Source organism: Acomys minous (assembly GCF_964271855.1).
Source record: "Acomys minous genome assembly, chromosome: 15".
Taxonomy (NCBI): domain Eukaryota; kingdom Metazoa; phylum Chordata; class Mammalia; order Rodentia; family Muridae; genus Acomys; species Acomys minous.
Genome location: NC_140497.1, coordinates 50,652,172 through 50,680,104, shown reverse-complemented (window position 1 = coordinate 50,680,104; position 27,933 = coordinate 50,652,172). Strand labels below are relative to the sequence as shown.

Sequence of the window (27,933 nt, the reverse complement as noted above, 5' to 3'; positions counted from 1 at the left end):
GTAGGTCCACTCCAGAGTGGCAATTGACCTGGCTTTGCATATGCACCGAGCAGGGTAGGCTCCTGTCACTGGAGTCTGACCCGGGCAAGCACAGAACACAGGCATGGTGCTCAGTTACTAAGCATCGTTGTGACCTCATAGCCTGTCATGGTGACTGAGCCAGCGCAGCCATGCTTCTAGGTGATAACGCATAGATCTTTTCACACTGAACCAAGTGCCTGCCCTAGCAGGACGCGCGTTTGGCTCGGTGGAAATATTTCTGTTTTTTCAAAAAATTAGTGTAGAATTTGGGGGGTCAGAGGGAGGTTAAAGGGGAGGGAAGAGAGGGTAAGATGGGCCTGGGCGGCCCTGAGGCTCAGTCATGCTTGAGGACATAGAATACGTTGCTGAGACCTCTACAGCCCAAAAGTCAGCATGCTGTTACACCCGCCTGTGGCGGGCATGCCTGTGCTGTGGGTGCTTATGTAACCAAAAGAAGAAACCTCAACACCATCTCATTGGCTATAACCCCGTGGGGCCACTCCAAAGAGCAGCCAGCACGGGTGACTTAGAAACACTTGAGCAACTCCTCAGCGCCAGGCATTTTCACGTTGATGAATGCGATAGGAAGAACAGGTAATCATCCTGAAAAGGCTGGGGAGTCAGGGAAGGGCAAAAATGTGTGGGGACACTCGGGGCCACGACCTTTCAGGGCTGCTTCATGGAGCCCCTGGGTTTTCTGCCTGCTTTATGCTCCTATGCATTGGGGACCCACACACCTTCGAAGGGCAGCTCCTAGGCCGTCTATAAGGAAAGGAAAAAAAAACCTTCAGCTCCTTTACAAATCCTTTTCTGTTGTCTCTTCTTCCGCCCTTTATTTTTGTTGTTTACTTGTTTAATCACTTTACAGCCTGATACCAACCCTTCCCCTCCACTCCTCCCAGTCCCGCTCTGCTGTCCCCTGCTCCCATTTCCCCCTCACCTTCTCAGACAAGGGGAGGCCCCCCAAGAGGTACCAACCCATCCTGGCACCTCAAGTCACAGCAGGACTAAGCTCCACCTCTCCCACTGAGGCCTGGCAAGGCAGCCCAGCTAGGGGAAAGGGACTCAAAGGCAGGCAAGAGTCAGAGTCAGGCAACAGCACCTACCCCCACTGTTAGGGGACCCATATGTTGACCAAGCTGTACATCTGCTACATATGTGTAGGGGCTCTGGGTCCAGCCCGTATATGCTTTTTGTTTTGTGGTTCAGTCTTTCTGTGCCAGGTTAGTTTACTCCGTAGGGCTTCCTGCAGCGTCCTTGAGCTCTCCAGCTCCCTCTATCCTTCCTCCCACTCTTCCACAAAACTCCCCAGGTGCTGCCTATTGTTTGCGGGTCTCTGCAGCTGTTTCCTTCAGCTTCTGGATGAAGCTTCTCAGAAGACACTTATGCTAGCTTCCTGTGGGCAACCATATTAGAATATCATTAACAGTGACAGGGGTTGGCTCTCACCCACGGGGTGGATCTCAAGTTAGGCCATTCCAATGATTTGCCATCCCTTCAGTCTCTGCTCCATCTTAATCCCTACACTTCTCGTAGGCAAGTCAGTAATAGGGAGTAAAGTTCAAATCAAGCAGGTGTTCTCCTGTTATTCAGACAGGCTGGTGTGAGCAGGGAGGATGGTTGTGATAGAGCACTTACCTAGAATGGGGCAGCCATGCACTGTATCCCTAGCATATCTAATGAACACAAGAGTAGAGGCAGAATTACATAAGGAAATTCCAGCTAAGTAGCTACTTATATGAGAAGGAAATGAACATCATACTATTTACTCTTTACAGCTGAATGTGCTTTTACATAGTAGTCATAACTTCTTGAAATGTCCTCCCAATCTGTAGGACTTCACTGCACTACGCGTGTGCCCACAACCAGATGGATGCCGTGACACTGCTATTAGACTACAACTGCAGCATTAATATCCAGGATGACGAAGGCTGCACACCCTTGATTAAGGTAGCTGTGGACCATCAGTTTTGGTGTGAAATAGATGAGATTTGGTCCTTGTTTGGTTTCTGTTGTTGTGATAAAGCACTGACCAAAACCAAATCAGGAAAGAGCAGGGTTATTTGGCTTAAATTTCCACATCTCAGTCCATCATTGAGGGAAACCAGGGCAGGAGCTCAAATCAGGAACCCGAGGGAAGAGCTGAAGCAGAGACCACAGGGGACAGGGGATTGCCGCATTTCCATGGCTTTTCCCAAGACTTGCTAAGTTTTTATACAACGCAGGAGCATGTGTGTGGATGTGCCACCATACCTAAGAATGTAGGCCCTCCCACATGAATGCATATCGAGAAAATGTTCCAGGGACTTGCCTAGAGTCCAGTCTGATAGTGGCAATTCCTCAAGTGAGGATCCATCTTTCCAGGTGTTTTCAGCCTGGGTCAATTTGGGGAAAAAAGGGACAAACAATCTCTGGCCTACAATAACAACTCCCACCCAGCACAGATCTAAATGCTTAGATGATCTAGGTGTGTTGGCACACTCCTTAAATTCTACCCCCTTGGAAAGCTGGGGTGGGGAGATTATAAATTCAGGCAAGGCTGGGGTACACTTAAGGAGAATGAATTTAGGCAAGCTTGTGATATTTAAGAAGACCCTGTCTCAAAAAGAGGGGATGATAGGCATGCCTGAAACAATTTGTCTCATCTAAGTGTAACTATCTCATGCAGTACCTTGACTTCCTTGAAACGAAGGTCTGTCCCTTTCTACCATTCTCATAGGCTGTCCAGGAAGACAATCTGGGATGCGTATGTATGCTGCTGTGGGTAGGGGCTGATCCCCATGTGAAAGATTTTAATGGGCATACAGCCCTCCACCATGCTGTTTTGAGAGGTAACACTACAACTATTGAGGCGTTGCTTGAATTCAATGCAGACATTGAAGCCAAAACAGAGGTAAAGATCAATCAACTTCATTTTATTCCCAATCACTCTTATCATGACACTCAGATCCATGTTCCACCCACCAAAGCTCAAGCAGTCTCACTGAATCTATTCACGGGAAAACATTTGTCTCCAAGTGTGTTTTTCATATTTTTGGTTGTTAGTGTAAGAAACGAAACACAGCATATCTTGTTTCAGAATTGGGCTTTATTTTAAAATTCAAAATATAAAGAATTTGGGCTCAGACAAACACCACAGCTACAAATAATAAATATAAATAAATGTTTTCATGTAACTGTTTGTAGAAGTTACTGGTATAGTTTTTGGTTCAGAGATGAGGGTGGAAAGGACAATGGAACAAGCACACAAGTAAATTTGGACATGTGACCATTGAAGAAAACATATCAAAAAGATGTTATTTGTGTAACTTTTAAATTTTTTTGGTGAACATAGGAAATGCTTTTGAGTTTCGTAGGCAATTCTTAGTTGAGAAGAGAAAAAATTTTGAGGTATAGAGACAGAAACTCTGCTCCAGGCACCTGCTGAGCACACTCACTCAGCAGAGGCATGCCCAGCCTTTACTCCATGTTTTAGGGTTGAGGGGATGGAAGTTCAACTCCATGGAGCTAAAAAGCTTGACCAGTGAGTGTTTGCAGAGAATTCTGGAGAAGAGGCCATGTTGGACAGGAGAAAGCTGTGTGAAAGGAAAGAAGGCTGCTGTGTGGGGGAAAGTACGCCAGGGCTCTAGGAACATGGATGCTTTGTGACTCTTTACAGCATGTATATATGTTTACAAAATAGGTGGTGAATTTTCAGTTGAGAAATGAATCATTTTGTAAAAATTTTTCCCTTTACAGTATGGCTTAACGCCCATTCAGCTTGCCATAAGTGAAAACGACCACCAGATGGCAGAATTTTTAACATCAAAAGGTGCAAATGCACATAGTGTACCTGACCCGAACAGGTACAGATTTTTCTTTTTCTTTTTTTCCTCCTCCCCCCACTCTTCAGTACTGTTCTTGAGGGGGACAATTCATTAAGTCAGAAATCATAAAATAAAAGGAGGAAGGTTGGCAGAAATCCACAGACACACAGTGAGGATGCCTAGCACACATGGAGTGTGAGCTGGAAAAGGAGCTGTTCTGACCACAGCAGAGCAGTGTGCATCGGGGATCAGCCAGTTCACACTATGAGCATTCAGCCAAGCAAAAGAATGATCTAGATCAATGTAGCTGGATGCTACACTGCAGAATTTCTGCCTTTTCGGCAGTGTGTGTTGCTAAAGAAAAAGCCACACATGTTCTACCATGTATATACATCCTCAGTGGCTGTCAGTAATTTCATAACCTCTATCTGACTCTAAGGATTGCAGCATTAGCCATTTCTTTAGACTTAAACAGTCCGTAATCACATATAACAAATGGGTTTTCCTAAAATCCGTTTGAATCTTGTAATGTTCAACTCAACAGAAAGCTACCTTTCTCTAGGTGACGTCCTCTACAGCGTCATCCTCTAATTACCCAAAACCTTTCGTTATTCTGCAGTTCAAGGTGCACGTTTTCCTCCCCATTTCAGATGACCTTTTAAATGGGATGTATGAGTAATTAGCTTCTTTCTGCAGATTCTGGTACTTCAGCATTTTAAGCCTTGTCCCGATTTCTGTTAATGTTTAACTCTGAAGCAGATTGTTCCTACAAAGGCAGATGCCTCAGTCCATATGAAATCACTTTTTTTATGCTGAAAATTTCGTTTTAGTTCAATTGTACTTATTTTATGTTCAGCCATTATTTCCAAAGTAAGAGCTCAGTATTTTAAGATGAGCCTTGCTTAAAGTAACCACTCTCGTTATTGATAGCAATCTACCACACCCTTACCTATTCAAAATTTTAATGTTTTAAAAACAGCATGTGCATGCAAGGGTGTGTGTGTATGTGTGTATGTGTCTGTGTGTGTGTGTGTGTGTCAGTTTGTGTCTGTGTCTGTGTGTCCATGCATGTAAGAGTACTCCAAATGTAGTATCTGAGGAGGACAGTAGAGGGCATCATATCTTGGGCAGTTGGAGTTAGGGATGTTAATGACTTATCTGGCATGGGCGCTGGGGACCAAACTTGGGACCAAACTTTGGTCCTCTTCTGCATGAGCAGCTAGGTGACGTCACTACTGAGCCAGCTACCCATCATCACATTTACAACCTTTTGTGGAGTGCACGTGTGAGCCTGGTCTTCAGGGGGAGTGAACAACTTTAGGCTTTTCCTTGTCTTTTCTGGCCATAGACATGAATTAACACCATTCTCAATGATGAGATCAAGCTATGGAAAGACACTAGAATTGTTTTCTTTCTTTCACCCCAGATTTTCCTGAGAAGCTGCTTTCTATCCTGTGTAGCACCTTTTTTCATGTGGTGGCAGAACTCGTACTGCTCTTGCCCCTCATGGGCAACAACTTCCCATTGCCCACTCAAGCGGTGTGCTTTGAACTATTTAAAATGGCTGGAAGGTATCAAAACTGCAGCTTCTGAGAATGAAGGCAGAGGGATCCTTAGAAGCAAGAAAAATGTTCATTATCTACAGAAGCCCCTTCTTGGTAGAGAGCATTGCCCTCAGTGAAATGCCTCCAAAGTGTCCTAACAGAGACAGGGCTGTGGTGCCCTAGAGACGTAGGCCGAGGATTGTAACAGGAGCACTAACTCCATGAGAACACAAATACAAAGTTACTGCAGCCATAAAACAAAACCTACAGAAGGACCACTGCCCACATTGTGTGTGTGTGTGTGTGTGTGTGTGTGTGTGTGTGTGTGTGTGTGTGCTTGTGTGTATGTGTGTGTGTGTTGGTCTTATTGTTTTAATAAAAGGCTAAACATTATTGTTGAGTCACACAGATCTCTGTGAGTTTAAGGGCATCATGGGCCATGGAGTGGGCTTCATGATAGCCCGGCTACCTAATGTAAAAGTAACATTTATTTGCCTGAAGCAATTGTCATCTTGGAGGCTTATTGTCTCAGTCTGCTAACCTAGGCCTAGTCCTGGAAGCTTCTAGTCTCCATATAGTCTAGTCTAGGCCTAGAATGTTTTCTGACTCTGAGACTTACTGCTGAATAAGATCACTCTTTCTAGCTCTTTCTGAACTCTGGCTGGCTGGTTCATCCCAGCTGTTCTGGCTCAAAATCCTCTCCAAGCTGACTGATTCAACATGGCTTCTCTCAGTCTGTCACTGAATTGCTCTGCTTGGCCTCACTAACTTTAACAATCTGTTCTTATCTTCTGGCTCCTTCTCATTCAGTGCCTTGGTCTGCCTTTACCTGTGCCTAACTTGTTCTCTCTTCAACCTGTCTCTGTAAAACTCTCCTAGTAAAAATGCCTCTGAATTCCACTAACTGAGCTTCTACAAACTCAACCTCACTGCACTGCCTGAATGAACCACGCTGCCTGAACAGAAATGACTAGAATTCAGAGATCTGCATGCCTCTGTCTCCTGAGTGATGAGATTACAAGCCTGTACCACCATACATGGACCTAAGCGTTTCTATACCCAAAAGTTGCTCTGTACCCAGGTGGCCTTGAACTCAGAGATCTGCTTGCCTGTGTCTCTCGGGATTAAAGATGTGCCTGTATTAGAGCTGGATCACACAGTCCTAGAAGGACTTTGGATGTGATCTCGTGCCAGAGCAGCCATGTTCTGAAATAAAATTCATCTACAGATTCTGTTTCAAAAATTGTTGTAAATATCTAAACTAAGATATAGTAAACACTCAAATATAAAGTGTTTAAAACACCTGTTAGATGCTCTCTTATAATAGTAAAATGGTAACTTTTAATCATATGTCGCAGTAAAGGAACACAAGCTGAAGACCTAGAAGAGAAGCACGTTAGATTCAGTAAAGGTAAGGCTTTTATATTGAATTACTCAATCTAGTTCTACATACCCTAAATAAAATAAGAGTAGAGATTTTAGCTCCCCAAAAGGAGTTAAAGAAATCAAGTATAAATGCAGTTATATTGTTTTCAATTTCCCCTAATACTCAAAAAAATCAAATGTAATCAGGAAATTATCGATAAACAGTTTCAACTATGAAAATGTTGTCAGTGTGCTGCTTATTTGATTTTGTTCCTGATACATGTTCTGTCTTTGAATAAATAAGAAAACAACCTGGCAACACCCTCCGTAATCATATTATAGCCAAATGGATTGTTAGAAATACTGATTTTTCCTTGAATTTTATGACAAGTGCCTTGTACTTTGTATGGAATATTATTACAAGGTATGCGCCACAAACAAATCTTGAATAATCACTTTAATTTCCTTCTTACCAAATGATGTAACTAAAAGCACCTGGCTTTTACATGTGTTTGCAATTTCTCATTTAGACAGTTTTCACATACTCTACAACTCTTCTCTGTAGTCACCTCCCATTTAGGGCTGACAGTGTTCTGCCATAGTGAGTGTAATAGACTTTAGACACACTTACCATGCTTATGTGTTTCCCTTTCCTTCCTGTCTTCCTTTCTTTCTTCCTTTCTTTCTTCCTTCCTTCTTCCCTCCCTCCCTCCCTCCCGCCCCCCCTCTCTCTCACAAACACACACTTTTTAATTTGTTCAATTTACATCATGATTGTAGACCCCTCCTTCATCTCCCCCAGGTCCCATGCCCCCATTCCCTGGTCCTCAGAAAGGGAGCCCTCCTCCACTAACATCTGATGTCAGCACATCAAGTCTCATGTGGACTGTTTGCGTCCTCTCCCTCTGTGGCCTGGCAAGGCTGTGGCGGCATCTCTGGTGCTTGCCCTTGAACTCTCAACTCTTCCCTTTAGTTTTGCTAAGTAGAACAGGGTGAGGTGAAGCACTATTTGCAGGGGAAAATGGACAAAAAGAGGATTGAGAAAATGACGTCATTCTGTATTTCAAAGTGTTAACTGTTTCCCGATTGAGTCTGAAGAGACTCTGTGACAGTGGGACACTCTGCAGAATGCGTACTTTCAGCAACTGCCTTACCAGTGTCTTTTATAGCGAAATCACACTAGGTATTGAATTCAGATGACCTTTCCTCAAAAGGTAAGATGAAGAGAGTCAGTATTATTGTAATGTAGGTACTTTTTATGTCACTTTACTCTGGATTTTGTTGTCCTTGGCATTCCTGGAGGTGAGGATGACTGAGTGCTCCCATGAGGTAAGCATTGCTTTACTCCTGAGCCCCAGTCCTAGCCCATTCGTTGGTAGGACATGTGCCCTTCTTCATTCATGAAGAATGCTAAGGAGGACATTGAGATTCTCTTACTTTAAACAAGATGAAAATGAAATTTTTTTTATTTTCTCTGAAAGCCTACTGCTGGTGCACAGTAGGAGCCTGAGTGAGTTCATAGTTTCATAGTTTATGCGTGTAAACATGCAAAAATGATTCTGTGTCTGAAGGTGACCCATGGAATTTGCTGGTCCAGGCCCTAGCTGTTTCTCTGCTGCTCTCTCACTGTGAGGTAAAGCTCAGGGTGCACTGCTACCAAGGAATGGGTCTTAACAATAATTCTTTTCACGAGAGATCACGGTGCTTTCATGAGCATCCATTAAGCTGATCCTAATGTTGGGAACACTGCTGGAAGTAAAGAGCTTCTTCTCACAAAAGGGAAAAGGAGAGGGAGCATGCTGTCCACCCTTGAGCTGTATTGTGATGGTCTTTGTTCTTGGTCCATTTCTTTCTGCTGTGTTTGGTCTTGGTACAAAGGACAGTAGCTATACATGTAGTCCCTGTGGTAGAAACTTTCATCATAAACTGAACAATTTCAACTAAATACTGGGCGAGGTCCTTTGTTGTCATGATGTAAACATATGCATATACTCCCGCTTCTTTTCCAAATCTGGTTTTTTGGGGGCTGGGGGCTGAGACATAGTCTCACTATTATGTAGCTGTCTATACTAAAAAATCACAAGATCCACCTGGCTTTGCCTCCCGAGTGCTGAGATTCACGTTCTACACATTTTTTTCTACTATCATTAGCCCAGAGTTATTTTGTGACACAGTCAGTTGATGATACTTATTCTTGTAAGGATTCTACTCTCTAGCAGTCTGAAACAGTTCATTCAGGATCACCACAATTGCATATGGGTGTTTATTTTTAGCTAGTACTGTTTGATAAATTACTGTCTTTTTATTTGAAATAGACAGAAAATGGAAGAGTACCACATGAAGTAGTTTCCTACAAATGAACATTTACTCTAGAATGGTATCCAGATCAGTCTCAAAGACACTGATAATAACAAGGAGTCTAATCATTTTCAGAGCTTCTATTTTCTAGATTTGTAATAAAACATATTTTGTTTTAAGTTGTAGAAATACATTATTGTACAGAAGAAAGACCTTCCAGCAGGTAAAGATTAAGAATATACATTAATACTAAGGAAATTCATAGATAAGAAGCTAATTCTTGTTGGGTGTACTCTGAAACATTTACTGTTTTATATACATAATTTTTCCTGTGCCTCACAGTCCCCACTGCATTCCGTATATATGTTTAGCTTGAAACGTTGCTCAGTGTTGTTCATATGCACATGAGGATTATACTCTGTTTTGGAAAATGAGCCTCTTGGTGTTAATCATGAACACTGTTGTCCAACTAACACTCCTTGCCTTTTCAAAACCTTTCTGAAATCATCTTATGAAACCAGACCCACATGTCTAGTTATCCTTTCAGGCATTTGTCTTTCCTGAGAGCTTACATAATTTGGAGTCATTCTGGGTTGGCAGACCATACTACAAGAAGACAGCAGATTTCTTTCCTATGTTTACACCAGCTTACCATGCCAAGGCCCATTTGTGAGGTGTAGCACTCCATCCTAGATGGTGGGAGACTTCCATGTCTTCCTTCTATCCGAGTGTTCCATCCATCAATTGTCCATTCACATGACCTGTTTTCCACAGTAATGAATTCTCTGACTCCTAACAGATTATCTGAGCATAGAGAGCCAAACTACAACATAACTAGTATTCATCTCTCTGTAAAAAGCACCTTATCTTCCATATCAGGCGTGAACATGGGGCTGAAAGCCCATTGCTCAGCTCAGACATTGTTTTGGCAGAAAATGAAAAGTTCTATTTCAAGACAGTTCTGTGTTCGCTATGACTGGTTACTTCCATTATAGAGAACAGTTATGTTTTATTTTCAATGGGTGGAGCTATGTACCAATGAAATATTTGTTACACATTATTAAATAGATTAGTTACTCCAAGTTGAAAGATATAAAAAAGTCATCACAGCTGATGACCAAAATTAAGATTCATAATTTCCAGTAGCTACAACTGTTTAAGACATACAATATAAAACATGTGTTTTTTACATGTTAACTTCTACTTGGAATTCTAACCAGTTTCACAGTTTAAAAAAAAAGAAAAGAAAAGAAAGAAACCTAAAATTATCCAGTAATTTTTATGATTATTTGCTTATATTATTATCCTGTTAAGTCTATGGAAATGCTAGTTTGCCATACAAATAAGCAGATAGTGGTTTTAGGATTCACTCATGAATGGGCCCAAGGAATAGACTGAACCTAACCAAAGATGCAGTGGGCTGTAAGAGTGCTAGCAGACATAGAAATCGATTTTTTTTTCCAAGATAGGGTTTCTTTTTATAGCCTTGGCTATGTTAGACTCTCTTTGTACTAGGCAGACCTTGGGCTCACAGAGCTCTCCCTGCCTCTCCCTCCTTGAGTGCTGGGATGACATGTTTGATCCTCCATGCCTGGCTGCAGGAATCTATTTCAAGGTCCACAAACCAAGCTCTTGGGAGGTAATACCACAGTCAGTGAACTAGAAGGTACTGTCTGCTCTAGGGGCCCAGAGTGACGTGACAAACAGAGTCAGGGTACTTAGTTACATAGAGCAAAGGAATATAAAACCATCAGTTACTACAGCCATCAAAACAAAGAGTGGCGAGAAGCTAGTGTCTTTCTTCATACGTGTGTGTGTGTGTGTACATATGCAGACACGCATACATACATGTCTGTGTCTGTGTGTGCTGATTGTTGGGCTAATTTTGTGGGCTAAATTCCTCCCCTTTTTCTACATGAGAAAAAAATATAAGGAAAGTATCACCAAATATAATCAACCGGTTAAAGAACAAAGTAAAAATTGATAGTAAACTTCTAATGTAATGTATGTTAGCAAATAAAACAACAAGAATTCAAAGCATTTGGTAAATGTTTTCATATGAATGTTAAAATATCACTTTTTAAAATGTGCCACAGAGGAATAAGACCAACAAGACCACTAAAATCCATACTGAAAATATCATCCCAGATCAGTACAGGTAAGACTGACTGTGAATACTCTACTGGTTCTACCCTAATTAAAAAAAAGTTTTGTTTCTGCAAAAAAACAAACAAAAAGAACTAAAGTAAAATATGAATGTAGTTTATTCTTTATTAGTTAGCTTCCCAAATATTAGGGAATTCAGAATTATTTAAGAACTTGTTTCTGAAATTTTTTAAATCTCAAATTATATCATCTGGGACGGGTTTATTTAACAAGTACTACTGGTGCATGTAGTATCTTTTTATAAGTAAAAGTATTTTTAACCTAGTCCACATTATGTGTCCTCTATAAGCACATAACAGCAATTTGGGTTTGTTATAAAATGAATTTTTACTTCAGTTCTTACAATGAACACATTGTGGTTTTCCTACATTTTATTATATATGTCAGGGTCAATAAATGTGATCAGGCCATTTCGTGGACGCCGTAGGAGTGTGAGCATCCGTGCAGCAGAGCCAGAAGGGAGCGGGTGGGCCTGTCGGAGGCGTTAGGAGTTTGGGCTTCGGCGTTTTGATCCCAGGATCTCGAAAGGCATTGTGATTCCTGTCCACTGGACTGTAAGGTTTACGTAGGTAATCTTGGAAACAACGGGAACAAGACTGAATTAGAACGGGCTTTTGGCTATTATGGACCACTCCGAAGTGTGTGGGTTGCTCGAAACCCTCCTGGCTTTGCTTTCGTTGAATTTGAGGATCCCCGAGATGCTGCTGATGCTGTCCAAGAGCTAGATGGAAGAACACTGTGTGGCTGCCGTGTAAGAGTGGAACTATCAAACGGTGAAAAAAGAAGTCGGAATCGTGGCCCACCTCCCTCTTGGGGTCGTCGCCCTCGGGATGATTACCGTAGGAGGAGTCCTCCACCTCGGCGCAGATCTCCAAGGAGGAGAAGCTTCTCTCGAAGCCAGAGCAGGTCACTTTCTAGAGATAGGAGAAGAGAAAGGTCTCTGTCTCATGAGAGAAATCACAAGCCGTCTCGCTCCTTCTCTAGGTCTCGTAGCCGATCTCGATCAAATGAAAGGAAATAGAAGACCAGTTTGCAAAAGAAGTGGTGTACAGGAAATAACTTCATTTGACAGGAGTATGTACAGGAAATTAAAGTTTTGTTTAAGACTTCATAAGCTTGGTGCATTTTTAAGATGTTTTAGCTATTCAAATTTGTTTTGTCTCTTGGAACAGTGACAGATAACGATGTAATCTCTAAGGTTTCAAATGGATCATTTGAGGCATGTGATATCAAGAATTGTTACTTTACAATGTTCCCTTAAGCAAGATTGAATTTGCTTTGAACTTTAGTTTTTCATAGACTGAAATAAACCTAGATTGTGCTCAGTTAAAGTGTGATGTGCTAATGATAGAGAAACAACTGGCGGAGATGGGATAAAACTGTAGTTTCTTTAGTGGCTGGGATATGGCGGTGTGGAGCGGTGGTTGCGATGACAAGCTGCCGGGACACAGGCCTGCAGGCAGAGCCGGAACTGCACTCTGAAGCCTGTGTACAAGGCTTCCTTCCTGGTTGCTATATATGGATGCACAGCTGTTTGTAACATTCTTTATTTGGAAATGTAAGTCTAAGACACCAGTCAATGTCCTGTCAGTTTAAGGGTACATTGTAGAGCCAAACTTTTGAGTTACTGCGCAAGAATTTTTTTTTCATGCTGTCATTTGTAATATGTTTGTGAGAATCCTTGGGATTAAAGTTTTGGTTACAAATTGTTGTTTAACTTGAAAAAAATAAAAATAAAAATAAATAAAAAATAAAATAAATGTGATCATTTAAAAAAGTGAAAATGCGCACCAGCCAAGGACAATACAGGCGGTAAACCTTAAACCCCTACCCAGATCTAGACAATGGACAGAACAGTCTCCACAGTAGAGTGGAGAGTGGGATATTACTTTCTCACATACTCTGGTGCCTCACCTTTGACCATGTCCCCTGGAGGGGGAGACCTGGTGGCACTCAGAGGAAGGACAGCAGGTTACCAAGAAGAGACTTGATACCCTATGAACATATACAGGGGGAGGTAATCCCCCTCAGGAACAGTCATAGGGGAGGGGAATAAGGGGAAAATGGGAGGGAGAGAAGAATGGGAGGATACAAGGGATGGGATAACCATTGAGATGTAACAAGAATAAATTAATAAAGGAGAAAAAAATAAAAAATAAAAAAAATAAAAAATAAATAAAAAGTGAAAATGCGATATTCATTATTTCAATAAGTTTTTGAGGACTAAATGTGATTAGGGTTCTCTGGGTTTTTCCTTTTTGTAATTTCTTACTTTAGATATATAAAGTAATTCATATATTGTTTTATTGTTATTTTTGATTATCTGCCATTTAAGTGAATACTTCTTGGCATAATAAATGGTAAATTCAACAACTTTCTGAAAAGTGAATGGAGTTTGAGTTTTGTAGACAGTGTTGGGGACAGAAAACCGCCATTCTAAATGTTCTAAGCAAGTGGTCTCCCTGTTGGATAATCTGCCAGCACCCTTTTCCTTTAGTTTTACTAATTAGCATAAGATATAGTATACAAGACATTTCCAGGGAAAAATGCCACATCATTCGGTAGTACACAACACTGATGGTCCACTGGGTCTGCATAAGATTGTAACAGTGGGACAACACTACAGAGTTTGTGCTTTCAGGAAGTGTCATCACAGCATCTCTCACCCCCACATTGCCTTTTGAAAGCACCAGCAAGTGGATAATGAAGAGAAATGTGAATGACCCTCTTCACATAAGCGTGAGAGGAAATAGTACTATTGCAACCCGGAGGACGTTTTTTTACATTATTTCAGCAGTAGATTTTTTTTTTTTTTGTGGTGATGAGGATTGACTGAGGCCTCCCACATGCTGAGCTTAGGCTTTACCATGGAGTCACATTCCCAGTACATTTGTTGTGGGACAAATGTTCTGGCCCACCCATGAGCAATGCCAGGAAAGGTATACTGGAGATTTACCCACTGTAAATAAAGTAAACGTGATTAGTTTTTCTTCCTTCTTGGAGAGAAGGCTGTTAGGGCCCAGTGAAAGCTTGATTCATTCAATGGTTTATATGTGGAAACAAAAGTTTCGTTTGAGATACTACTCCCTTGGAATTGCTGCTCCATCCCCAAGGTTCTTTTATGCTTCTCTCTCTGGAGATGCAGTTCAGGGTGCACAACTGCTACGATGAGGAGTCTTTGTACAGCTCTTACCGTAAAAAGCGATGGAAACTGACACTGGGCTTCTTTGCACTGCATATGAGCTAGAGACTAGAGCTAGAACTGAAGGACCTTTAGCATCTTCCTCAGAAATGGTCAAGAACAGGACACACACTGACCTCTCTGGGTATTTGCCATCCTGGCAGCTGGAGATTCTTCTCAGAGCTGTTTAAGTCCTGGGTCTCCTTGTGTCTCCTGTGTTTGGCTGTGCTGCAAGAACAGTCGCCATAGACTGAGCTTCACTGTGCCAGGAATTTTCATCCTCAGTGGAGCAAGTTCAACTCAATACTTGCTGAAACCCTTTCCACTTCTGTACGGGAGGAGTATATTCACTTAGATTGTGCCAGCACCATTAGTCCAGAGACAAAAGCAGCAACAGCAACAATCCTGGCTAAGATGCCACTTCCTCTGCCTGATACTGCTCAGGATCATACGTGCTTTGTTGACAATTATAAGTAATAACTTCTAATAAATTTGTCTCTTTGAATTTTAAACATACAAAGAAGTGGAGATTAAGAGATTGCCATATACTTATTGTTTAAAAATCAATATTCACTCTAAAAGCTAACCGGAATTGGTGTCAAGTGTATATGGTAACAAAAGATTAGCCTTGCCATGTAATCGTCATCTTTTCTACAGCTCTTTAATAACAATGCCTTTCTCTTTAGTAGCTGGTGGAACAGACATAACTTCACTCCGGTAAGTGCGTGAGCATTTTAACATACAGTGAGTATGGAGAAAATATAAAGTTCAGAAACTGGCACTCTGTTTTCCTCTGGTAAGACAGTTTCTCCTTTATTTATTCCATCATCACACGATGAATAATTATTTGTGGAGCACACAATGTTGCAATTTCTGATTACACCTCTGATACAGCCTGAAATACTGTTAGGAATCCAGGGTCAGGGAGATGATTCAGTAGATAAAATGCTTGGTGAGCATCTTTGAGAATGGGAGTTTAGATGCCCAGAATCCACATGCTGCCTGATGGTCTCCTGTGCACATGTGCTCCTTGTAGTGAGATGGGAGGTGGTGACAGAGAATCTTCTGGAGTTTACTGGATAGCTAGCCTGAGGCTTGCATTCATGAATAAGGGACCCAGACACAAAACTAAGGTTGGAGGCCACGGTTGATGCTCACGTCTGTACTAGGATCACCACACCTGCACACTGGAATGCATGTACCTAAAATCACACACACATACAAATACACTGCACTTAACATGCCATGCATATAATATTTGAAAATATTAGTTTTCATGTCAACAATTCAGGTCAGTAGTATGTTTGGGATGAGTTGTCTGCTGAGAAGAGTGTGAGTAAAAAGACTCCCCCCAGGCTTTGCTGAAAACAACTTCAGAATGGGCTATGTACATGCTTTTATTCAACAGGAAATTCAATAAGTTCCAAAACTGCGGTGAAACCCAAGGTTTGTGGAAGGTAGGAAAGCAGAGGGGCTGGTCCAAAGTTTACCAACCAGAAGCCCTGAGATTTGGAGCTGTTGGCTGTAGTGAGGACAGGGTGGAGCTGAGGGCACAGTGTTACTTGCCCTCTAGTTACTATAAAAATTAAGCATTACACAGAAATGAGCATAAAAATTGTCATGTCAGTCTCATCACATATTTGTGGACAGACTATCAAAAAGCAGCTTCAAATCACCAAAAATGTGATGGCTTCTAAGGTCATTGGCAAATGGATGCTCAGAGATAGTCAATTTCATGCTCTACCAAACCAACATCTTTGGAGAGACCATGACACTCAGTGAAATGCCTAATAATTGTATAGACAGAGAAGCAGCCATGGTTCCCTACAAGTGTGGGAAGAAGAATGAAGTAGGAACATTATGTACATTGAGCACATAAATACTAAGCCATCAGTTACTGCAATCATCAGGTGTGTGGAAGACCCCTCCCCCATCTATCCATCTATCTATCTATCTGCCTATCTCTATCTTTCTCTCTCTCAGGTTGCCTGTTTTGCATATGTCTATGTGCAGGGATGAAGACAAGAAGAGGATATTGATGTCTTGTTCTATGGTTCCCTAAGTTACTCACCATACATACATAAAGACTCTCGCTAAAACTGGAGCTACACTAGCAGGAAGCCCAAATAATGAGAGACAGGGTGGCCCTGTCTCTGCCACCCTCAGGACCGTGTTTAGAAATGCATTCAACCGTGTCCAGGGTTTTTTTTTGTTTGGGGCTTTTTTTTTGTTTTGTTTTGGTATTTTGTTTTGGTTTTAAGTTTTTTTTTTTTTTTTTAATGCTGAGAATTTAAACTCAGGTTGTTGTGTGTAGGCAGCAAGTACTTATTTACTACGGCATCTCACAAATTACAGGCTATTAATTTGAATTTGAAATTCAGCTATTTTATGGATTTTTATATAAATTTATTCACTCCCTTTACATCCCTAACATAGCCTGCACCCTCCTCTACTTTGGCTCACATCCTCCTAACATCTACCCCATTTCCCCCTTCCATTCTTCCCAGAAAAAGGGAAGCTCATCTCCATATCAAACCACCCTTTAAGGACTGAGCCCATTCTCTTCCAGGAAGAGGCCAGGAAGCCAACCCCAATAAGGGGAAGTGATGAAGAATCAGGCCACAAGAGTGGGTGTCAGGGACAGTCCTTGCTCCACTGGCTAGGGGACCCACGTTAAGACAACACTGCCCATTGGTTACATATCTTTACATACAGTGCATGCATGCTCTTTGGTTGGTGATTCAGTCTCTGTATGCCATCATGGGCCTAGGCTAGTTGGCTGTGAAGTCTCCTTGTGGGATTCTTGTCCCCTCTGGTTTCTTCAATCCTTCTCCCCACACTGCAACTAGGCTCCCTGAGCACCCCCTAATCTTTGGCTGTGAATAGCAGCATCTGTTTCCATCCACTGTTGGGTGGAGCCTCTCAGAAGACAGCTATGCTAGACTCCCTTCTGCAAGCATAGCAGAGCATCATTAATAGTGTCAGGGGTTGGCTCTCTCCCATGGGGTAGGTCTCAGGCTAGGCCAATCATTGGTTGGATCTTCCCTCATTTTCTGCTCCGTGTTGTGTGTGTGTTGGTGTTCCCCTCCCTCCACTAGAAGTCCTGCCTGACTAGAAGGTGGCCACATAAGTCTCCATATTTTGATATCTTATTCAGTTTCTTTCTACAGAGACTTAAATTTCTTGTCATAAAGGTAGTTCATTCACTTCCTTGGTTAGAGACAAGGCTGCCTCCTCTCTCTGTATCTCTTCAAAATAGAACTTAAAGTCCTCACTAGAGCAATAACTAAAGGAGACTAAGGGGGTACACACTGGAAAGGAAGAAGTCAGAGTATTGCTATTCACACATGATATGATACTATACATAAGTGAACACAAAAATTCAACCAAATCCAGCAAAAAGTCAGTAGCCCTTCTGTATACAAATAATAAATGGGCTGAGAAAGAAATTAAGGAAACAACACCCTTAACTATAGCCACCAATAATATAGATTGAGATGTTAACATTCACAAAGACTACCAAAAGCTTTAGGACACCACTTGTCTTCAAATTACACGAATGCAGAATTGGCTGAAGATATATATATATCTTCAACGGTGTTGCTCAAATGACCAAACCCACCCATTATGGCATGTTTTTATTTTAAAGGCTTGATGACAAACCTATCCCTGATATTCCTGGGAGTCCAATACAAGATGATGCCAGTATCTCTGTTAAGGTAAAAGTCTCTTTTGTGAAATTCATTTTCTTATCAATTTTGTTAAAATGTAACAGTAGTCAACCTACCTCCGTTTAATATGGAAAGTTGGTCAGAGGAAAGCATTTTGTAGATGTAGAACTTTCTACCAATTCTAAATGAGCCGTAAGTCCTTGAAGGTCATCATGGCCCAATAAGAAACTCATGGTGAGTGGGTGGTTGAGTGCAGTTCTCACATAGTAGAAAATGCTTGATGTTTGAAAAAGGATTCTTTGCAAAAATGAATACACATCAACGTGATTTTAAAACATGGCTGTGATAATAGATATTTTAATGGATCCAGTTATTTCTATGATCCAGGAATCTCCCAGCTGCCTTTATCCTCAGGATAAATGCAGGGAGCTTTTGGTTTCCCCAGGACACTCCTATTTCAGGATCACATATAAGAGCATCTCCTCTGTTTCTGCCTTTGCTTCTGTATTTAGACTAACAGGAAACTGTGGAAATTAAGCCATTTGCAATCTGTTCATCAAAATTTGCCTTGTCGAGTGTTTACGCAGTGTCTTCTATTTGGTTCCACTAAGATTATATTTAAAACTCCTCATCTAGTTAAACAGTAAGGGTGTGTCCCCACAACTAGACAGCAGTTCTAAAGCAAGGATGCAATATCTTGTAGTAACACTTTACAATCTGGTGGTTTTCTTATGTGAAAATAATGTATACTCCCACCCTTTGTGCCACATTGAAACACTTAAGATACCTGAGGGTTTTAATCAGATCCTTATGCAATCCTACTAAAGCTGCTTCATCGCCATGAGCTGCAGGAGGTTAGGAAACCTGTTGGTGTAACCTGCAGCCCTGGAGTGAGGGCCTGTGTGGATAATAATTGGAATTTTAATAAATATTGATGTGACTCAACAGACAAATGGGTTTCTCTAAAGCACTTTCACAGGTACTTGATATGAATGACTCTAGTAATTAAATCAGTGTTTATTCAAAAGTGGAAAATAATAGGCCTTTTTGCCTCCTAACCATGGAAGAGAAAGACTGTTTAAAGAGGCCTATTACTATTAATAAACATTTATACACGATTTAGAAATTTTAAAACAGTTAAGTTTAGTCTCAACCAAAAGGCAAAGCCAAGTTTCTCCACTCATGATTTTCTCTTAATCTAGGCTAGAGTAATAGTTTCTCTTTTCAACTAGTCAACATCCTGTAACTAGTAAGGAAGAAAGTAGATTTGAAAGTATGTGTCCTAAAGCAAAAGTGTTAATTTCAGAACAAAACCCAAAAGGTTAATCCTCTACCTTTACTTGCAGGGATTGTATTGCAGAATAAAGAAAAGAGCGCAAGCAGTTGTTAGAAAGTCTCAACTGAATGCACGTTCTAGTGGAGAGCCAATACCTGATCCATGGGAAGAAGAAACGCCCCTGACGGTAATTCGCACTAATTTGAAAAGGAACATATGTGCTTGTTGTGAGGCGAATGAGTCTGTTGGTGTATGTCTTCAGTATTGCAGCAGTGTCCGAGAAGAGAAACCCAGCCTCGAACATTTTCTTTGCCTCCTTCATCCCACACTCCTGGGAAATACCCTTGCCAGTCACGTGATAAGGCAGTGGTTCTCCACCTTCCTAATGTAACCTATAATGGCTACAACCCTTTTATGCAGTTTCTTCACGTTGTGGTGACTCCCAGCTGTAAATTTGTTTTTGTGGCTACTTCATAACTGTAATTTTGCTAATGTTATGAATTGCATTGTCAATACCTGTGTCTTCAGGAGGTCTTAAGCAATCTTTGTGAAAGGGTCCTATGACCACCACCACCCCAAATGGGTTACAACCAACAGGTTGAGAAGCACTGCCCTAAAATGTAAGTGATAGTAGACTATGGAATCAAAAGAAAAACCAAAAAGTGAGCATGTTTTTCATAGCAGTAAGGAGAAGTCATAAAACTACAGCAAATAAATAATCTAGACCACTGGATAGTTTTGGCCAACATGAAAGTAACCAACATATTTGTGTGCTAAATATTGATTTACTTAATGTGTATGAATGTTTCGCATGTATTCTTTTGTGCACCTTAAGAGTGTGTGTGTGTGTCTGTGTGTGTATATGTGTTTTTGTGTGTGTTTCCCACAGTCACCAGAAGAGGGGATTTGGTCTCCTGGAATTGGTGTTCCAGATGGTTGTCATCCAACATGTAGGTGCTATGAACCAAGCCAGGTCCACTGAAAGAGCAAGAAGTGTTATAAACTCCTGTGCCATTGTTCCAGCCCTCAGAATGAATAATTTTGATAATGTAAATAATTAAAGTATAAGCCAAGTTTTAATAAGTGGGATTTAATAGGCAGGCTCAAGATGTTTCCTATCTTCCTGGACCCCAGGTGTCAATATCTTGCCAGTTTTACACATTGAAATCCAGAGACATAAAGGCAGGAAGCACACAATGGGAGGCTGGAAAAGTTGGTGGACACCCTTAATCCCTGCACTCATGAAGCAGAGGCAGGCGGGTCTCTGTCAATTCAGGAACTCAATGTTCTCAAATTATTTCAGGGGGTGGGAGAAGGCAAGGCACATGTGTGCCATAAAAGAAGTGTGGAGATCAAAGGATAATTTATAGGAGTCAGTTCTCTCTTCCACTATTTCAGTTTCAGGGATCAAATTCAGGTTGTCAGTCATGCTGGCAAGAGCCTTTATGCACTTAGCCATTTCACTGGCACTGTTATGTACAAGTTGACTGAAAATATTTTAGTAAATTACACACACACACACACACACACACACACACACACACACACACACGCACGTATGCACACACACACACGTATGCACACACACACACACACTCAGAGAGAGAGGGGGGAGGAACAGAGTGAGAAGGGGGTCATGTGTCTGAACACTTTGTCACTGTTTGGGAGATTGTTTAACTTTTGGGGTTCAGCCTAGCAAGCAGAAGGTTGTCAGGGTGGGTCTTGATGGGCGTGACTACTTTGGGTACCAGTTCTCTATTATCTGCTTCCCGGTCTCCTGCTATGTGAGAAGCAACAGACCAAATCCACAAACCAAGTCACCCCATTCCCCCCACACACACACTACATTTTCCTTCTTCACTGCCTGCAGCCATGAACTTTCCTCCATTAAAGAATTTCTGTCAGATATTTCGTCATGGCAGCTACAAAAGCAACTACAAAACTAACATCCCTCTTTTCTGTTTTAAACCCCATTCAGAATGAACAAAGTGAACACAAGAGTCTGTTTGCAGATCTTACTTAAAGCAATTGCTCTCTCCACTGCAGACTGTTAATGACTCACTAAACACATTCAAGCATCTAACTTCATCATTAGGAGCAAAATGAGCAGATTAGACCTGCTTCTTACACCTAAGGAAACCTCTAGTAACTGTAACATTACTATTGCCGGAAACCAAACTCAAATGTTCTTTCTTTTAAGCCTAACTCAATTTGGTTTCCAAATTAATATCAAATACTATATGTGATCATTGAGTATTAGTCAAGTAAGTACAAAACAAGCACATAAATGTCAAGTACTTTAATAAACAGAAATTCACTTACCAGTCATCTCCTAAGAATATAAAGAAACATGCTAAATATGAAAGAATTTTTACACTGATTGAATTTTTAGGATGACACAAGAAGTAAATAATGGTGATGGGTATGGTGGCCATGGAGTAGTTACAGTTGGCATGAAAGGAAGCAACATCTTTGATATGCAAGTAATTAGAATACAAACCACAACACCACTAATAGCAATGAGATGTTAACAATACCTGAGCCAACTAGCCCAAAAGCATAGTGGTTTCCATTTTTCAAAGAACTCATGTGACTTAAATAAAAATAGACATCAATGTTCTGATCTTAAGCTTGCATAAAACCCAACTAACACAAAATTTTCACAGAAGCCATTCCCTAGCCATTGCAGTGTAATGAATGTGAAATTACAGACCTGATCTGGACAATGTCAGTTTTGCACCACATGCTAACAGAATACTACATAGAAATCTTTATGAAAAGATACCGAGAGACAAGGTTTACATTGACACAGGCATGTTATAAGGATTGTGCCTGGGGTTGGGGGGAAAAAAGCTTGCATTCCAATGAGAAGTTCAGAGTTGTCTCCATATTATTTTCATTCTGAACTGCTAACAACCAACCTCTCTCTCTCCTCTCTCTCTCTCTCTCTCTCTCTCTCTCTCTCTCTCTCTCTCTCTCTCCAGTTTCTCTTTCATCTTTTATTTAAAAATTAAAGCACATGTACACATACACAAAGAAACAAAAACAGGCACATTATATATATACATATGCCAACAAGATAGCGCAGTGGGTCAGAGCACTTGCCTATCAAGCCTAATGACCCAAGTTCCATCCCACAAAACACAATAAGCATAAAATTTCTCACATATGTAACCCCAGCACCCCTAAATCCAGATTAAAGGCTGAGACAGTGGAACAGTCCTATAACTCACAAGCCATCCATCCTGGGACACACAGAGCAACAATGAGAGACCCTGTCTAACCCAGTGGAAGGAGAAAGCCAGCTCCTGAAAGTTGTCCTCTGGCACACACACACACACACACACACAAACAAACACACACATACACATGCCAGAACAGCACAAACAAGTATAGAAATGTGCACACACATGTACACACACCCCAATAATACTTTTTGAATCCTATGAAATTGTGTATTCTGATAAATAAGTGGTGTCCATATAGTCATTACTAGTCCTGTTGTGTACATAACAATTCAGGAACCTATCTTTAGGATCTTTTCATTTGTCTTTAGTGTTTCTGTTTACATGTGGCCTTTCCATTCCTTTTTGCTAACTGGATGAAGCATAATTAGTTAATGAGTAGGAATCAGTCAATGGAAAATCATGTGCCATATGAAAACATGTCTATGTCTGACAAATATCATATATTGTGCTCAAGTTCGTCTTTCCCAATAAAATCTATGAATTTTAAATTCTGACATGATCCATATGAACAGTTTGAACACACATGTAAAATAGATACCTCCTTAACTTTTTGCTTTGATCAACAGTGTTTCTTAAGCTAATTTGCTTAATCATCTTGGTGTTATGTTATTTGATGATGCTGGGTAAGGGTTGGAATGTACGAGTCTCTCACTTAATTAGCATACACCATCCTCAAGCCTGGTACTAAGAGGCAAAAGTAGACTTCTAAGTCATGAGTTTCACTGAGGTGTAATGAATGACAAAGACATGGAGACAATATTTGTCTCCCCAAATTTATCTGAGTAAATCAATGCGTGTTCTGGGTGTCTATCTAATGCAGAATTATGGGATTTTCTTATTTTTTTGTGACATGGCCTACTGTGTAACACCCCCTCAGAACAAAGGCAACATCTAGAAGGAAGGGTTTATTTGAAGTAGAGTTTAAGGCTCCAATTGCATATATGCAGCTCCATTGTCATCGTGGTTCATGCAGATTAACATGGAGCAGCAGCGGAGAGATCACATCTTGACACTCACAGGAAACCGAGATCTCACTGGAAATGGCATCAGTCTTCTGGGACCTTAAAGCCTACCCCAGTGACACATCTCCTTTAAAAAGGCCACACCTACTACTCATTCCCCAAATAATTCCACCATCTGGACACAAAGATTTCAAATATATGAGCCTTTGAAACTGTCCTCATGCAAGCTGCACAGGGGTGCTGCAGCAGGCCAGCAGGTACATGTACAGTATGATGTATCAACAATCATAGCTGAGGAGTGAGACTGGGAAGGCAGCTCCTGAATCCGTACTTGCCACTCAGCAGGTCCCCTCTGCTGTGGGTAGTAGCAGACTTGGCTCAGACATTTCAAAATGATCCTCACCATTCTGCTATCCCAAGAACCTAATGGGAACTTGTGAAAGGCCATGGGGAAAGGATTAATGTAGCGCAGAAGAAAGAGGTTCTTTTTGTTCCTGAAGCCCCACATTGCCACTTTCTCTTATTCTGGCTGCTTTGTAAACTTCAGGTCGTAAGGACAGGAGAGGATACATTCTGTCCACTTCTTTTTATATCTTCCTATTTTACAGAGAATGATGATGTCTGATAGCAAAAAAGCAGGAGAAAGAAAGATATGTGACCATGTTCCTGTCTAAGATTTTTAGAAACTCTTGGCCTTCTACTCAAGCAGAAAGGAAGAAGAGGTTTCTCAATATCAGTGACTAGTGACAAAATTAGACTGAGCACACAAACATTTGAGGACTGTAAATCAAGATCCTGACGTTATAAGATAGGTGATAAAACAAATAAAATCAGTGGCACTTTTAATGAAAACTAACATCTCAAAATTTCCTTAAAGGTTGCACAAAAGGAGAGAAAGACGTTTCCTTATGCACTTTCTGCACATGGTGACACTGTGCCAATTTCTTCTGCATGTGCGGGTGATCCAGGTGAATTAAATGAGGAAGAAGACTTTGCAGCCACTCATGACACCCACATGGATGTCACACCCCCCACAGCTGCTTGGACTGAGGACGCGACATGCACACCACATGTAACCTTTGCACGTCGTAATCTTGTACGGTGGCCAACTGCTCAAATCTGGTCAATTCCTTCTGCATGTGATGGTGACACAGGTGACATAGGTGAGAAAAATGACTTCACAGCAACACATGACACCAATATGGATGTCACAGCCCCCACAACGGCTTGCCCTGAGGATGCAATTCTCACTAAACATGCTGACTCTCAGCCCACTGCTGGTCAATGCACTGATGATGATCAAGACCTGGCTCTTAAAGCTTATAGAGCAGAAGACAAGTGTGATCAACTCACTGCTGATCAACAAAATGTTCTTGATCATGACGCAAAAGAATCTCTGGACCCTACTCAGGAAGATCAGTTTCTTTTGCGTGCTGCACATCCATCTGACCACACTGACACTACCAGAGACACGAAAACGAAACCCGTTCCCCATGAGGAACCACAGACATCACTGTTCGTGACAGCACTGCTCTTACTTTTTTTGATCTCCCTATTCGGAGCGCTATGGATAATAAAGCAAATTCGACAAGTGTGGAATGGAGAAAGTTATCACAGACTTCCCAGTAACAAAAAGGACGAACAGGGTAAGTTACACCATAGTAGTGGGTTAAATAGATGAAGATTTTTGTACCAGAAATCTAATTCTCTTTGGTATTAGTACTTATGATTAATAAATTTCATGCTTTATAAAGGGCTACTTAGGCATTATCTAGAACCAGAAACCATTTTTTTCTTTTTGCAGTTCTATTGGAAATACTTGGCATAAAATAGCAAAATCAGTTTAGACCAGCAAAACTAACCAATAAAATATGGTTGGTTCTTAATTTTATTCTATTCTAAAATAAAGGAATTATTTTCCATCCCAGTGAGAAACTTGTTTTCTAAATGACTAAGCAGAGAGATAATACTATTAAATATTAATGTCTATTTTTCTGTCTCCATGAACTGTGACTTCTGAGGATAGGATCACCTTGGTAACAAACGTTCCAAAAGAAGCAGCTTCTGAGAATCAAAGCAACAAAATAAGGCTCCACTTTCTCACTCTTTCTCATTACAAGAATACTGATGATACTCATAAGATGCACTGATAATGACACTGATGATGCTGACAATGCCACCAATGATGCTCTGGGTAACACTACTGATATTTCTTGCTTTTCTTTCTAGTGTCAGATGCACCTGATCACTAATCTCTTGAAGCCAACTGGATCGTATGTAAACCGTCACGAAGAATTATATAAATATAGAAATTTCAAAGTTACATATTTCTCTCAAGGAGGGCACTGTACATAGTAAATTTTGTATCTAACTTTGTGATATTTTTCCATTAAAGTTCACTATAAAACAATTATGAGCTGCTTCTTAGAATTGTTTAAACTTATGACATTATTGGTCGGAGGTAGGGTTAAGGGTAAAGATTTGATTATAGAGTAAGAACAAACAGAGGCATCTGCTGTGTCCAGAGCAGAGCAGAGTGAGAAGTTGGCTGGACATAACCAGCAGGCTGGATGTGGCACCAATACAAGCAGAAAGAGTTCAGAGAGAGGCAGTGACAGAGGTGGATACAGAGAGAAGGGGGAAAGGAGCAGAAAAAGCAGAGGGAGACTTATTGATAGAGACAAAGACAGAGATATGTGTATAAAGAGGAGTAGGTGTGTGAGAAAAAGTGTGAGCAAGAAGGAGTTTGAAGGGATGAGAAGACCTAGGACTTTAGCAAGGACTTTAAAAAGTGTAGCAGGTGCTTGTGGTCCTGAGGGATCCTGGAGGTCAGCATGTGCTGTGGTAAGCTAAGGGGTAGCTGGTAGCCATGTTATACTGCTGCCAGTGACAAGAGAAATGGCTACTTTGGGTGGAGGGGAACCAGCTTTATAGGTCCTGAGGAAGGCTGGCTTTTATCTAACCTCCAGAAATCCTCCTAAAGTCCAGGTGGAGCACATTTCCGGATATCTGAGACTGCCTTTGGAGTTTTGAGAACCTCTGTTTACTTTGCACAGGCATCAGTGCATTTTAGTGGATCTTAAAAGTCACAAACCAGCCTTGTTGAGATTTACATAACTAAATTGCCCTAACATAGGTAAAGACAGCATGCAAACTTTCATATTGTAATTAACATACACAAAATTAAAATGCGGTTGCTTAACTACATCTTCTTTTCTTTAATTTTATGATACCCCACTCTACATCACACATTAGCTATGCAAAGTCCCTCACTGAGGGTTGGTGCCTTGTGAGTCCCTTTCTGTGCATGATGAAATAGTGATGGTCCAGTTTTTAGGGAGATCTTGCGTAGGTATCATAGCTGTAGGAAATCCATGCGTGTGGTAAATGCATTGTAGATCTTATTTCACAGACATCACCTACAACATCTGCCTCCCTCTTCTAAGCACTCCCTGAGCCTTGAAGGGCATGAAACAGAGCTCCTGCTGAGGTCTGAGCGCTTCACGGGTATTTGTTTCCTACACTTTGTTCAGCTGTGAGTCTGTGCACTCACCACCGCCCACTGCAAAAAGCAGCATCTCTGAGTAGGAATAATACTTGCCCTAATGTGCAGATAGGCATAAGTATTTATAAGGCAGCTTGATACCATGTAATTTTAACAAAACAATAGAGAACCTATTTCTGCATTAAACATCACTGACTAAGTTTCCAATACTACATCACCCTTGCATTGAGGAAAGAATTAAAATCACTCCCATTTGGAGTCATTTATCCAAGAGTGAGAGTAGACTCAATTTCCTTAACAATTATACTTTATTATGAACTTATTACATGAGCGTACCTCCCTTATAACCCAACTAACCTAAACAGGAAAAGGAGACTAAAGCAAACAAGAACGAAACCTCCTGGGTATCAGTTCCCAGGAACAATTCTGCTGGCATAGTCAGCAGGAGCTCAGCAGACCAGCAACTCCACACAACAGTCTGTCAGATGGTTTTGGGCCAGCGGGCTGCAGACTGGATGCCCTGACAGTGGAGAGCTGATTTCAAACCTACATTCAAATCAGAAAATATTCAGAATATTCAGCAGGATTGTGAAGAATTAATATATACACTGACACAATCTGATTTCTATAGTTACAGCAAAAAATGGTGATATAAATATTTTTTTAAAAAAACATAAGCCATGCTTCACTTTTAAGGCATGAGCTTTAAACTTCCTGCTTTAGTTGCCACATCTGGTAGTTATTGTCCTGCCTCTTAAATGCTGATCCAATGCCCCTCTGGAACCATAAACCAAATTAAACTCTTTGATACAGGTAACACCCATTGCACATGCTGCATCTCACCACAGGGAGAAGCTTCAGGGTTTCATCAAGCTCCTGAAGTCTCAAAT

At 41.1% G+C, this 27,933-nt stretch overlaps 2 protein-coding genes across 2 annotated transcripts; both read left to right on the top strand.

Moving 5' to 3' along the window:
* The first annotated feature begins 158 nt into the window (after window positions 1-158).
* Window positions 159-26,039, top strand: LOC311583982 (uncharacterized protein). The gene is made up of 12 exons (XM_084757974.1): window positions 159-615; window positions 1,857-1,971; window positions 2,741-2,914; window positions 3,760-3,866; window positions 6,730-6,782; window positions 9,215-9,257; window positions 11,131-11,192; window positions 15,068-15,098; window positions 18,031-18,100; window positions 19,399-19,515; window positions 24,416-25,184; window positions 25,768-26,039. The coding sequence occupies exons 1-12, from the start codon at window positions 362-364 to the stop codon at window positions 25,788-25,790; spliced, it is 1,818 nt and encodes a 605-aa protein (XP_084614100.1). The 5' UTR covers window positions 159-361; the 3' UTR covers window positions 25,791-26,039.
* On the top strand, window positions 11,581-12,525 carry LOC311585010 (serine/arginine-rich splicing factor 3-like; the record flags this gene model as incomplete). Its single annotated transcript, XM_084759805.1, has 2 exons — window positions 11,581-11,631; window positions 11,718-12,525. 2 exons carry the CDS (start codon window positions 11,581-11,583, stop codon window positions 12,219-12,221), a joined length of 555 nt encoding a protein of 184 aa, XP_084615931.1. The 3' UTR covers window positions 12,222-12,525.
* Window positions 26,040-27,933: the final 1,894 nt, after the last annotated feature.